This window comes from Peromyscus maniculatus, chromosome 9, assembly GCF_049852395.1.
Source record: "Peromyscus maniculatus bairdii isolate BWxNUB_F1_BW_parent chromosome 9, HU_Pman_BW_mat_3.1, whole genome shotgun sequence".
Lineage (NCBI taxonomy): Eukaryota > Metazoa > Chordata > Mammalia > Rodentia > Cricetidae > Peromyscus > Peromyscus maniculatus.
The window spans coordinates 24,324,590-24,338,949 of record NC_134860.1 but is presented as its reverse complement, the minus strand read 5'-3'; the positions used below and the strand labels follow the sequence as shown (position 1 = coordinate 24,338,949).

Sequence of the window (14,360 nt, the reverse complement as noted above, 5' to 3'; positions counted from 1 at the left end):
GGTCCTGCACAGAAAAGAGCAGGTGGGGTGCTGAAGACTCAGAATTCTCCTTCCAGGAAACCTTTGAGAAGGCAAGCCTGAGCAGCAGCAGCAGTGGAGCAGCCAGCCTGAAAAGTGAGCTTTCCGAGAGCGCGGAGCTGCCTGGGGAGGGCTTCCAGGGCGCCCTGCAGTGTGGGAAGGAGGAGGACAGGACCTGTGAGGAGGTGCTGTCCGAGGACAACTTCCACCTGGAGAGTGTGGAGAAAGGTGAGTCGGCGGCGGAGTGGTGAGGGCAGGCATGCACTGGGGACCTTCTGGTCTAGGCTCACCCCCTTCTTTTCTCTGCAGATGTGTATTCTGAGCTGGACGATGAGCTGGACATCTTGGACAACTGTAGCAGCTCCAGTTCAAGCCCTCTAAAGGAGTCTACATTTAGTAAGCTCACTGTACAAGTTTGTCATTGTGGGACTGCAGTGGTGTGGTCCTGAGGGTGAGAGGGTAGATGGAACGTGGGACTGCTGTCTCAGGTTCAGCACTCGTGTGGACAGCCAGAGGCCAGACGCCAGGCAAAGGGGTGCTTTTTCATTTTTATGAGCAAACGCAGGCTGTGACCTGGGAGCTGAAATGACTAGGAATGATGGAGATGGCATTTCATCAGTCTGTGGGTTAGAAGAACTAGGAACTCGTGGGAGAAATCAGCCAAGGTGTAATATAACTTTTGTGCAACTGTATTCTCACTCATTGTCCTTGTTTCATCTCTGTCACTGATAAAACACCAACAAAGGCTGCTCAGGGGGAGGAACAGCCTTTTTAGCTCACAGTTCCAGAATGACATCCATCACAGTAGGGAGCAGGAAGGCAGGAACTTAAAACAGTCACAGATGAGAGCAGAGTGAAGTGAATGCATACATGCTTGTGTTTGGCCTACTTTCTATACTCAGCAGGCCAGGACCAAATCCAGGGAGTGGAGCCACCCACAACAGGCAGGGCTTCCCATCTCAGTTAATCCAACTGAGAAAATCCCTCACAGGCATGCCCACAGGCTAACCCGATCTAAGGCAGTCCTCACTGAGACTCCTTTCTCAGCTGACTCTAGAATGCGTCAAGTTAATGAATGAAATCAAATATCACAATTACATATTTATTGCATCTAACTAAAATAAATATCTTAAATGTTTAGGACTATGAAAAATATGATGTGTAAAACCAGCCCAATATTAGTCTTAAATTGAAATAATAACAAAAAATTTAAAAAAAATTGAAGAATAGGAAAGAAAAGAAAATAATATATTTAGATAGAATTTAAAGACTGTAAGGAAAAATGGGATCAAATCAACTTGGCAGGCATGAAACTGAAAGAAATGTTAAAATAGAAATGGAGAAAAAAATAAATCTCACTGAAGAGTATGTTAACTGGATTTAAATTTTCTAACTAGAGAGACTTTAAATAAATGTGAAGTATAAATAATTCTGTCTGCTCAGTGATTATGCTATGAAACCCAGGAGAGAAGGCAGAAAATAGCCTTGCTAAAGATCCACATGGAGTTCCAAGGATTTAGCCATATTCCTTGTCTTTTCTATACTTAATGACTCCATCAAAACAGTGACTAGATCTTCCAGATTTTCAGGAACAATCACCATGACCAATTCTTTGCTCTTTATTTCCTAAGAGTTCCTGCCTGGGAGACAAAGTGCCTTGATGTGTAGTTTGGGGATGATGGACACCATGCAGGAGAAATGAATGCTCCGTGCATGTAAATGTGTAGCAAATCCTAGAAGAGCCTCATTGGTTGGTGATGAGCATGGTGGTGTTTATCCCTAGTCACAGCACTGGAGATGGGCAGCAGGGAGGCAGAAGGAGAGAAAGGACCTCCACGTGGAGATGTCCGCACAAATGCTTGAAGGTTAAATTGTCACAGACATGCTGTTGTGTTTAATAACAGTTTTCTGTTTATTATCTTTCCTTTGGAAGAAGAAACCATTATACAAACCAATCAAGTGCATGGTAATTTTTAACATTATATTTGAGGAAATACTTTCAAGAAAAATGGTGGTCAGTGAAGGGCGACTACCATGACAGGAGAGCCTGAGCAGTTGAAAAGAGGGTTGCTGGAGGCCAGGACACAGCTTGTGGCTGAGCACTGGCCGGGAACACACCCAGCGGGGACTCTCCCAGCACTGGACACAAACCAAGGCAATATACAACAGCAGCGAAAGCCAGAGTTCCTGGAGTGATAATTTACAGTTACTTCTATTTTCTTGTTTTAGGCATTTTAAAGAGAAGTTTCAGTGCTTCGGGAAGAGAAAGGCATTCACAGGCCAGGTATGTCTAAAAGTGCGTTTAGTCTAGGCAGAGCTGAGCCACTCGGGGCTAAGTTGCCCCATAACTGGCAGAAGTCACTGTGGACATATGGACATAGAAACTGTCACCTTTCCCAGGGCCAGAGCCTAGGACTGCTTAGTGGTTTAGCATGCTGGAGAGCGCTAGGCCTCGGCTGGCCCCTCCTGTGTCTGCCTTCTTCTAGTTCTGTGACAGCCAAGCAATCAGTCTCTCTGAGCATAATCTGAGCCAAGGCAATGGAATAGCCTTGCTCAGTGAGCTCACCTGAGGCCCTGGGTCCTTAGAACATGGGTGTGTGATTCAGTTCCATGGCAAAGGTGGGCAAGGTGAGGAAAGGGGACTTGGGGACACACCCTTCCTCCTAAGGATCCAGCCTGGATGTTGTGTTTGTGACTCCTGCTCAGACATATTTGGTATAACTCCTTTATACAACCACAGCCATCTTAAAAAGATGACACACACACACACACACACACACACACACACACACACACACACACATACTCTCTCTCTCTCTCTCTCTCTCTCTCTCTCTCTTTTTAAAAGAAAGGAGAACTTATTAGGGGACAATAACTTTTGGGGGTAGGAACTAGAACTAAACTATTAGATTTGGCCTTTGCAAGTCCCGTGATCCTTAGGAGATTGGTTTGGATGGCACCGGGGAAGCATGGCTGGGACCTCAAAGGCCGGCTGCAGTAATATTGGAACTCTAGAAACAGAAACAGCTGCAGAATGTGAGGAGTGCCTGGGACAGTTAGCGTCAGGGAAAGAGCCTCCTGCAATCAACATAAGGTCAGGGAATGCCCGGGGAGAGGCAGTCTGCAGGGAACACACAATCAGGATGATTAGTTTGAAAGAAACAGCAAGAGAGAAATGTGGGGCAAGGGCACAGCACTGCCTTTCTGTCTGCAGAGACAGAGCCATACAATTAAGATCCTCAGATAGAGAGGAGGGGCCTGCTTATGAGATGTTCTAGGCCACTGCAGAGGATGGCCTAGGTTCGGAGTACTCTCATCCAGGAAGGAGCACTCAGTATAGGGCTGGGGAAGATGAGCAGACGGCAGAGAGATACTCAGAGGCTAAGCACCCTTAATGCGGACGCACACCCAAGTGCCGATGCCAGCAAACTCTGACATACAGCTGGATACCCCATTTAAGAGGGCTTTACCTAAAAATGGAAATGTCTACCAGATAAATTTGGATATCTTGAAAGCACCAAGTAATTGTAGCCTTGATTTCTAGAAGGATCCATGGGAACCTTCCTCATTTGTAATAGTTCTATTTTCGTCCAACCCTTTGGAGATAAAAAAAAAAAAAAAATGTTACATATTTAAAATTTTGAGGGGATTTTTTAAAATCTGGGAGTTAGTTAAAATTTTTGTAGCAAATAATACTAAATAGAGTTAGTAGATAGAAGTGCTGTGGCCTGTCTTTCTATACTCTAAATATGTGTTGCTCCCATTGGTTAATAAATAAAGCTGCTTTGGCCTATGACAAAGCAGAATAGAGCCAGGTGGGAAATCCAAACAGTGATACAGGGAGCAGAGGGGGGAGTGGGCAGAGTCAGGGAGATGCCAGGGAGCTCCCAAGAAGCAGGATGTGAAAGTACCGGTAAGCCACCAGCCACACAGTGGTACAAAGATGAATAGAAATGGGTTAATTTAAGTATGAGATCTAGTTAGTAATAAGCCTGAACTACTGGCAGAGCATTTATAAGTAATATTAAGCCTCGGAGTCAATTATTTAAGAAATGGCTGCCAGGTATTGTGAACAGGCAGGTGGGAGAGAAACTTCCACCTACATAAATGTTCAACCAGAAGCAGAGACACTATGGAGTAGTGTCTACCGGGTACTTATGAATCTGTGAATATGGCAAGTGGCCAGGACACCGAGGCTGGTGCTTCCCAAACTGTGTTCCAATGGCTGAAGACTGGCCTAAAAGCCCGTTCCTGTAGCTGTGTGACGAGCCCCGCGAAGCTCCGTTGGTTTAAGACAGGCTGTTTTCACTGCAGGCGTTCACAGTATAGAGCAAGGAACATGGCGCAGGGAAGACGGGGACAATGAGAGGAGACAGTCTGCACAGTATACAAAGCGGGAGGGAGAAAACTAAACATTTTTTACTTCTTTCTCTGAATTAAAATGAGACAATTTTAAAGTATAATTTCTAGTTATCTTAAAGTCATTATAGAAAGCTAAAGTTCTTTTTTATTTAATTTGTTTAGGATTTTCCTAGGCTTCTTGGTGTATTAATGTGAAATATAAATTAATAAAATATGTAGAAACCAAATGATTCATTAAAACCTAAAAGAAGATCAAGATACTAGAGTAAAAACATATGGGAAAGTCATCCCCGTAGAGGTTTTTGGCTTTCCTGTATCCAGCATGAACAAGTGTGGTGGTGACGAGGAGACCCCGAGTACTTGTCAGAAAGCCACCTGGTCTGGGGTGAGCCCCTGCCACAGCGATGCACAGGGCTGCCCTAAGCACAGCTTCTGGAATTTAGAATCCAGGCATGATGGTGGCTAAACGTAAAAGAGAGAAAGCACAGGCAAGACATGCTCAAACGTGGTCACCCCAGACAGAAGCAGGAAGATCATGGAAACAGTGAATTCAAGACCAATCTGAGTTTCTAAGTTAGGGTTTCAGCTCCTGTGATGAAACACTGTGACCAAAAAGCAAGTTGGGGAGGACAGGGTTGATTTGTCTTATACTTCCACATTGCTGTTTATCACTGAAGGAAGTCAGACAGGAACTCAAACAGAGCAGGGTCCTGGAGGCAGGAGCTGAGGCAGAGGCCATGGAGGGGTGCTGGTTTCTGGCTTGCTTCCCATGGCTTGCTCAGCCCACCTTATAGAACCCAGGACCACCAGTCCAGAGGTGTCACCACCCACCATGGGCTGGGCCCTCCCCTGTTGATCACTAATTGAGAAAATACTTTATACCTGTAACTCAAGGAGGTATTTCCTCAGCTGAGGCTCCTTCCTCTCTGAAGACTCTAATGTGTGTCCAGTTGACACACAAAACCAGCCAGTACACTGCACAATGTTACAAGAACCCCAGCTCAAAAAAGTAAGAACATTCATCTGGTCATTTATTTTGGTTTGCCAGGCTTAGGCTAAATAGTATGTGGGTGTTCCTTTACTTCCCTGGTACAGTGTGTTGCATACAGATGCTGATCCACAGATATTTGTTGGGTGCTTGTTCATTAGTAAATTAATGAGTTATCTCACTACAGTTTCTGAGTTTCTTGCTGTAAAGGCCTGAAATCTTGCTCACTTCCTTGAATTAATTTATAGTGTTAGCTGTAGATTAAGGTCCGTTTTTTTTTTATTCTGTTGCTTAGGCAACAAGATTTCTCCATGCCTACTTGCCTTCTGTTGCCAAGGCAACAGGGTGTAGTTGGCTGGCTGCTCTGAAACATGGGGTGTTTGCCGTGTCAGAGATTCCTGCAGTGAATACCTTCTTTGTGAGGATGCTTTTACTTGAGGGTGTGCTCCTGACTCTAATCTTTGTAGAGAGAGATGGCTGCAGAGGTGTCTGACCATCCAGCATCACAGATGTGACCAGAAGGACCCACAGTCCCCCCCACCATGCACACACAGCCATCTCATTATTTACGTGCAGCCATCCTGCCTCCACTTCTCCTTCATAATCTGGGTCTCATTTTGCTTCTTTTGAATATGGATGCTTGATCACTGCTTACCAGAGTCAACCTGGCCTCTCTCTCTGGCAGGGTCACAAGCCAGCAATGTCCCCAGCAGCACCACTACAGCAGACAGTGCTATGCCACCAGGAAGAACTATCCCTTTCCTATGGCACTTCTAAGATTGCCTGGCTGGTGCTCATTTGCTTCCAGCCATCGGTACAGTCTGAAGGGAAGGCCAGGAGCCTGGCACCACCCCCTCACCGAGATACCAACTCTGTTAACATTGCTAACCGTGGATGAAGACCTTGACTAAACATGAGAGCCCAACTTCCCTCAGTTCACCTCTCCTGCCTGTCATGGTCATGAATGTTGAAGATTTCTAGTTATCTTGTATGTCATGGCTGCAGTGACCTCAAATGACATGTATTATAAGCCAAGCTTCTCATTTCCAATGATGTATTTAAAGGATTTCTTTGAGAGAAAATTCTAGAGCTTACTATTTCACGGCCAGGACTTTAATGACAAAATAATTATCCAAGTAATTCACGCTTTTCTGACAAAATAATTACCAAACCAATTCACACTGTGCTTTCATTAATTTAGAGTGAAATCTGTTTTAGAAACCACAGAGTTCGGCTGCATCTCCTGCCTTCCCACTGACTGCTGTGGAGGGAGGTCTAGGCTAGCACTCACTTCAGCATGGTCGTCTCCTCGGGCTTATGAGCTGTGGACTAGTTCATGCTACATCTGAGGACAGCTGGAGGTCATGACCTGTAGAATCCTTTCAGCTTCTGAAGGGCTGTCGCCAGCTTTAGAAGCCGTTTGTGCCCATTTAAAAACTTTCATTAGACAGCGTCTTCAATATGCTAAGTCTTCTCACCAGAAAACATGTCTGAAATCTCTCCTGTGTTAAATCATCCCTGTGGCCAGCTTGAGCTCTTGTGGGAATGCCATCATCTGGAATCACAACTGTCCATAGGTCATAAGCATTCTGTGTGCCTCCATGCAGAATTTCCTCAGGCTCTGCCTCATTCCTACCATGTCTGCCTGTGGGCCCAGCAATTGCCCAGGAAGAGCTGTGGCTTCTGTTTATAGTGGAGCTATGCCATTTTGAAGTTACAAATGACTGTCCCTCCTTGTGACTGGCTCATCTTCAGAGAAATTAATGGGTTTTCTGCTGCACTGCGGAGAAAGAAACTCTGAGACTATGTGGGTGGTTTCTTTTCACTACCCACGCAGGGCCTCTATGGAAAGAATAAGTGTGTGTGTGTGTGTGTGTGTGTGTGTGTGTGTGTGTGTGTGTGATGTTTTCCGTGAACATTCTCTAAGGCTTGTTTTATTTTTAAGTACGTGTGTGTATGTATATGTGCCCACAGAAAACAGCATTGGGTGTTGAATCCCACTTGGAGCTTGGAGTTATAGGTGGGTGTAAGTTTCCCTATATCAGTGCTGGGAACCAAACTTGGGCAAGAGAAGTATGTGCTCTTAACCACTGAGCCATCTCTCTAGCCTCCACCTTAAAGCTTACTAAAGAAGAATCTAGAATTGTACAGAGCAGCACATAAGTTGGAGCAGCTGAGCACAGTTGGGGGATCCATGTCATTTTTCCCATCACACATACTATTTAATAAGAATATTTGAAATAACTAACTCAGTTTGTGTGTTACCAGCCTTTCCAGAACATCTGTCAACACAAATGAAAGCTTTCCACAAGTTGTATTTTAATTCACTTCTAAGGCAATGAGGACCATGAGGTGTCAGGCCAGCAGCTCTGTGCACTGAGTAATGTGTGGGTGAGGGATAGTGGCCAACGGCTTCTATAGAAAGTCAGGACAGTTTAATATGGAGATAGCTGGGCACATGTGTTGACTTGAGCAGTCGAAACTGTGCCTAGTGCCACTGAGGCACCCAATGTTTAGTTTGATATTACTTTAAATGCAAAACAGTATAAAACATTCATTTTCAAAGGTTGGTATTTTGGATATGTTTGATGAAAAATATAAGATTAATCTCACCTTTTTCTTTTTACTTTTTAAAAATGTGTCTACCTAGAAAGTTTTAAAAATCAGTGGTAAAAGGAGGTGGAAAGCAATAAAGGAAGAAGCCATTCGTGGTGCAGAGTCTGGGGATTTTTTCTCGCATTTAAACTTGATTGGTTGGTAAATGCGTGCCAGCTTTGTTACACTTCATAACTTAGATATGAGCTGCATGTGAATACTGAAAATTCTGTGATAAAGGGAAGTGAGGGGGCAAGACAATTGTCAGCGTGTTAGCGAGAGGAGTCCACACCTCACATTTGGGGCTGCTGAGCAGACTCCCACCATGCACCTCACTGGTGCTCAGCATGTACCTGTTGGATTGGGTGGCATCATGTGACCTGTTAGGGTGCAGAAAAGTAGTAAAAAGTAGGTTTTGCATTCCAGTAGGAAGAGGAAGAGGAAGGTTGTTCACCAGTATCCCCGATGGGGGTGAAGGCCACCCCCACAGACTCTGGGACCAACTTCTAAAATGGTTGGGCAATCTAGAATTGAAGCATGGAGGAAGGGTGTTAAGAGCACTGGAAGCCCTATGAAAATGTAACTGTTACAATGTAAAAATGATTTCCTCTCGTAGAAATATTATACGATGGTTGGTTTTTAATTTTTACTTTTTATCTGAAGGACAAATCATGGAAAATACTACACATAAAAAGTTAAATGATTTTTAATACAAAAATCACAGCCAATGAAGGTTTAGCTATGTAGCAAGTTTGAGACTAGCCTGAGCTTCACACTCTTGCTCATCTCAAAGATTTGCTCATCACAAACCACCTTGGCAGGACAAGGTGCTTCTGTTTGCCAGCCCAAAGTCTATCTTGCATTCAAAATGCTGGTTTCTCTCTTTATTGAATGTAGCACAATGCAACTCTCAGTAACTGTTCATCACTAGGTGGAAGTTTCCTAATGGCCCCTATCTGATTCTGTTTCCAGGGACTTCATTGGAGGCCTGGGATCAAGACCAAGACCAGGTAACTCAGAGCTGATCCTAGTCATGCCTTCCTGCAAGCTTGTATGAGCTCACCCTCTCTGCTATTCTCTCCTCAGCTTTGCTGCCTCTCGACTTGCTTTTGAAAGCCCGCATGCCCAGGACACACTTAAGGAAGGAGAGGCGAGTTAGTGGCAGGGTGACCGTTAGAGCCTGCCTGCTGGGATTCTCCACAGTCCCAAAGATCATGGCGGTACTCGGTAGATCATTTTGATATTAAGCACATGATGAGTGAGTCTAAGATATCTTGAATGATACCCAGGGGAAATTGTGACACATAGGAGGAGAATTCTGACTGACTTGCTGTTCAGTGGCACAGAACTGATCAAACTATTATAAGCTGTTTTCCCAAAATTTGCATTTCTGCCTTCATGAAAATATTAACCACTTACTCTATAAAGTATATAGCTACTCCAAAAAACAGTGACTGTATTTTTATGTAGATATTTTTTATGAAAACTCAACCTCTCCAATATTCCCATTTCTTTTACTCTGACTGACACAGTTATTTTTCTAGACACAGTTATTTTTGCTTGATTGAAAAGAAATGATCACATCATTTCTCTGAGTTTAAAATTACCCTTAGATTTTATTTTATCTATATTACTGTGTATCTGTGCTGTGGCACACCTGTGGAGGTCAGGGGACCACTTGGTGGCTTCAGTTCTCTTCTTCCACAGTGGTTCATAGGGACTGAACTCTTGGCTTCAACAGCAAGTGACCTTACCCACTGAACCCTCCCACCAGCCTAAAACTATGTATCTTTAGATGTAAATGTTTATAAAGATTCTGTGGTACAAGAAGAGTAGGTTACTTAGTTTTCTATTTCTAGCAAGGATTATTAAGGGAGACCAATGTCCAATAGTAAAATTATCAACTAAACCCAGATGGTTCAGCAGACACTTGGTTCCCTTTTTTATATGTGAGTATATGATTCTTGAGCAAATGTATTTTAGCATGTGGGTCATTTGGAGTTACTGTTTGGGGCCATTTTCAATTTTACTCCTTAATTCACACTTGATGTCTTTAATGTGTTCAGCGAGCACAGATAAGATGGATGAAGTTACAGTAATTTTAGGCTCTTTCCAGTTAGTAAACTTTCTTTCTTTCTTTCTTTTTTTTCAAGACAGGGTTTCTCTGTGTAGCTTTTGGAGCATGTCCTGAATCTCACTTTGTAGACCAGGCTGGACTCAAACTCACAAAGATTTGCCTGGCTCTGCCTCCCAAGTCTGGGATTAAAGGCGTGTGCCACCACTGCCCGGCTAGTAAACTTTCTTTGAAAGTGTTATGGACAATTTAAGGCTGTCACAATGGCAGTATAGATGCAAAGAGAGATGGTTTTATTGTTAAAATGCCTAAAAGTGTCACATTGACCCTGGCTGCCATACTTTGCCACTTTTTGGCAAAAGTGAGTCAACAATATAAGTGTGGATCTGAAATGATGGATGTTTTAGGCTCTTAAACAGTGAGAGCAGAATTCCTACACATGCAAGCAAGCCATGGCCTATGCGTCACAGAAATTTGGTTAGTTTTGAAAAATGGATTGAGTTGGTATAGTGTAAGATTTGATTTTAACCAAACAATTTACACTGCAAATATATATATATATATATATATATATATATATATATATATATATATGTAATCTCTTTATACTTTGCCTTTAAAAAAAGTATGAACCACAGGCACTAACACATTTTAAGTGTCAGTGAATGCTACCTTTGACTCAAAGAACAAGTTTTATTTTTACTAATCATGTGGAGCAAACTCACGCACACGAGGAACAGGCGATTCTGCTTCTGAGTTCAAACTTTGGATCTTTATTATCCTCCATTTTAATGCAAAACTGCTTTCCTGCCTATTGTAAATGTACTTTAAAAAGTGTTGCAGGTAAATTTGGACACTGTTGGTTTAACAAGTTACAAATAGCTGGCAGTGGGCAGTTTGCTCACCTGCCCATGACGCCACTCCAGGCACAACTTGAGACTTTCCTCTGTGAGAGTAAAGGGTGATACTGACTGCACACTTCCACCATATGGGTGAGGACATCTGTTGTGGATCGCACTAGCATCACTTGGCTATGAGGAAGACACACAATGACATGTGTGAGTGATTTTTTTTAGGCATGCTCTATTATTGTATTTTTGCTTATTTAACCTTAAATTAAACTTTCTTAGATGGAGAGGAACACATTTGAAATTAAAAAAAAAATACCATCCACAGCCCTGAATTTCCTGAGTGTTCTGTTACAAATGACAGGGAAGAGAGAATTTAGTGAAACCCTGAGCAGCCCCAGGAATGTGTCTAGCATATGGGAACCATTCTCCCTGTGCTGTGCAAGGACAGAGGTGAGAACCATGAGTTTGGAGTTGCATGTCACTGTCTAATGTGATTGTGACTGGTTCTTAGGGACCTTTGAGTCCATAGTATGATAACAGCAGAACTGAGAGGCACCCCAGTCCTGTAGAATCATGAATGCCGAACTACCACAGTTAATGCTGTTAAAAGACCCCACGCCGTCTTTTCCTGCTAACTAGATTGTGGCGATAGTATGTTGCGTTCATAGTCCTTGGGCTGAGTAACAGATGGAGCTCCCTGTCTACAGCTCTGAAAACTTAGAGTGAAAGTGCCAGCAGGAAGTAGCATGGAATCCATGAGTGAGTGAACATGTTAGTTCAGTCACTTGTGATATCTTCTGCAGATTTTACCATAGCCAAGGGCTGTTTATATCATTTCTCTAAGCTTTCTCCATTTGAACTTTTTTGCTGACGTTTATATTATCTCTGTAATGGGAAGTCAGCACAGTGTCATTTGCCCTAAATAGAGGACAGTTCTAAACACAAATAAAAATCTTATGAAAACCCCTGACTTCTGTGCAGGCAGATTCTGCTGCCTGTTCACCCTGAGCTCTGGGGCCATCATGAGAAGCAATAAGCTAGCATTTGAGAAACTGAAGACATATGTGTGCCTCACTAAACTTCACTCATGATGTTATCAGTATGAAGAAAAAAAGAAAAGAAAATTGGAAAAGGAATATATTTTCTATGGTGCCGTTCCACACTTGGTGTGAGAGAGCATCAGGTCTCAGGAAACCCTGCTCTTTATAAATAATTGATTGGGTCTGTGCCCACATAGTCATATAACTAGTCACTGCTGACTGTTCTCTTTTCAAGGCAAGGAAGATGGCGTATGTCTGTGAAAATTAAATCACATAAAAATGTAACATAGGAATATATTCCTTCCACATATGTGAAGTACACTGTAATGAACGTCATTAGTGTGGGTTGAATTTGTGTGTGTGTGTGTGTGTGTGTGTGTGTGTGTGTGTACTTTATGAATGTGTTCATGTGTGTACACGTGTGTATGTGCAGGTATGGTGGATGCCAGAGGGTGATGTCAAGTGTCTCAATTACATGCTACCTTATTTTTTGAGAAAGTGTTTTTGGCTGAACCTGGAGCTCATCCATTTGACTGGGCTAGGTGGCCGATGCACTTCAGGGATCCTCCTGCCTCTGCTTCCCCATGGCTGGGATTGCAAGTCTGTGATTCTGTGCCTTTTACGTGGGTGCTGGAGATCCAAGTTCAGGTGCCCATGCTGATGAGCAAGCGCTTCGCCCACTGAGCCTCCAAGTCAAACTCCTAAGTGTAAAGTGCTCTCAGCCAGGAGCATGGCCAGATGTGGCTGGAGTAACCCTGATGGTCCCTCCCTCCCTCCCTGCCTCCCTCCCTCCTCAGCTTTTCATTTAGACAGAACATGACACCCAGGCACTGAGTTGATGTATGAGGGCTCTCAGTCTGCACTATCAATAGAAACTGTCACTTCACGATTGCTGGGCTCTTAGATAGGTGACTTTAAATGACTGTGATCTATTTTTGTACTTGTCCTTTGTTCATAAAAGTCAGCTCTGAATCAAGTAGTCTGTGTTTCACCTGAATATTCCAGAGTCACAGATCATGTTCTGGCTGGCTTCCTGTGGACGCCCTTTCTGGTTAGTTATGCTGTGTGAAATGACTTTCTATGATAGCCAACGCAGCCACATGTTTACCTTATTGTATCACATGGCAACCTTCTTAGGACATAGGAGCTCAGCAGATTTTTGTTCAAATGCCTGTGCTAGTGGCCTATACAATGCAACTTGGCACATAATTGTGTGCCTTTCTGTATTTCTGTTGGAATTTGGAGTATATTGTTTATATCTCTCAACTAGCTGGTAAGCATCTTGAGTAGACATTTACACACACATACACACACACACACACACACACACACACACACACACACACACACACACACGTGTGCACACGCTCCTTTGAGGTCAGACATTCGAAATGATTTGTTGAGTAACCATTGCAGACCCATTGCTACAAAGTTCCTTGTTTCTCTTCACATCTGATCTGAAATCCAAACTCAGAAACACTCCAAAACCAGAAGCTTTGCATACTGATGCGAATGATTCTCACCTGATGTCATATGCTGAATTCCAGTCAGCAAAGACACTGTGTGAAATCATGGCCAGGTTGTGTGTGTCTTAGGTGTGCACGAACTATTATGTTTTTAAATGTATATGAACTGTAAATGAAATTTGGGCTCAGACTTTACTCCCATTCTCAAGATAGCTCATCATGTGTGTACTAATATGTCCAAATATGAAGCAGTCTAAACTTCAAAGCATTTCTCTTCCTAAATAAGTCAGAGAAAAGCTCCTCATCAGAATTTTGCTTTTAGGTTTGGGACTAGGGTTGTAGAAGGAGGGACAAACTCATTTTACCAGTGATGACTTGCTTTCTAGTTCTTCATGCCAAGGAGACACTGAGCAAGGTATGCCAGATCCCAGGAGGATGCTCCCTATAGAGGAGGATATTTTCATCATTTTGCTATATTTTATGTTTAGTTATGTGTATGTGTGCATGCTTGTGTGTGGGCATGCGGTGCATGAATTTAGGTGTCAACAGAGGCCAGAGGCATCAAATTCACTGGATCTAGAGTTATAGGTGGTTACGACCTGCCTGCTATGGGTTCTCGGAACTGAACCTAAATCCTCTGCAAGAATAGCGAGAGCCCTTAATCACTGAGCCACTTCTTCAGCCTCCATTTCCGTATCTTTGAATTCAATAATCAGGGAGCAGTGATCTCGTGGAGGACTCAGGGATGCCTTGCTTTTTCATCCCTCTTGCCTGCAGGTAATTTTTCAGTATGCTGTTGACTTGTGTCAGGCTGACACTAGACAAACTGACGACTGCTGGTCTCTTCTCCCCGGGAAGCAGTTTTGTACCCATAGCTTGCAGTATAATAGCTGGGGTTTTTGAACTGACCGTGCTGGTGCTGATCTAGGTATTGAGTGTGGCAGAACCCTACCCAGGGTATGTATG

General features: G+C 43.3%; 1 protein-coding gene across 5 annotated transcripts in view; it reads left to right on the top strand.

Annotated features, from left to right (window-relative positions):
* Nek10 (NIMA related kinase 10) overlaps nucleotides 1-14,360 on the top strand; it is a 201,288-nt gene that overhangs the window by 147,537 nt on the left and 39,391 nt on the right. For all 5 annotated transcript variants that reach the window (XM_015994002.3, XM_042284371.2, XM_076544479.1 and 2 more), the window contains 4 exons: nucleotides 57-246; nucleotides 328-414; nucleotides 2,248-2,302; nucleotides 8,936-8,973. In XM_015994002.3, coding sequence (XP_015849488.1) covers nucleotides 57-246; nucleotides 328-414; nucleotides 2,248-2,302; nucleotides 8,936-8,973 — 370 coding nt within the window. The remainder of the gene's footprint in view (nucleotides 1-56; nucleotides 247-327; nucleotides 415-2,247; nucleotides 2,303-8,935; nucleotides 8,974-14,360) is intronic.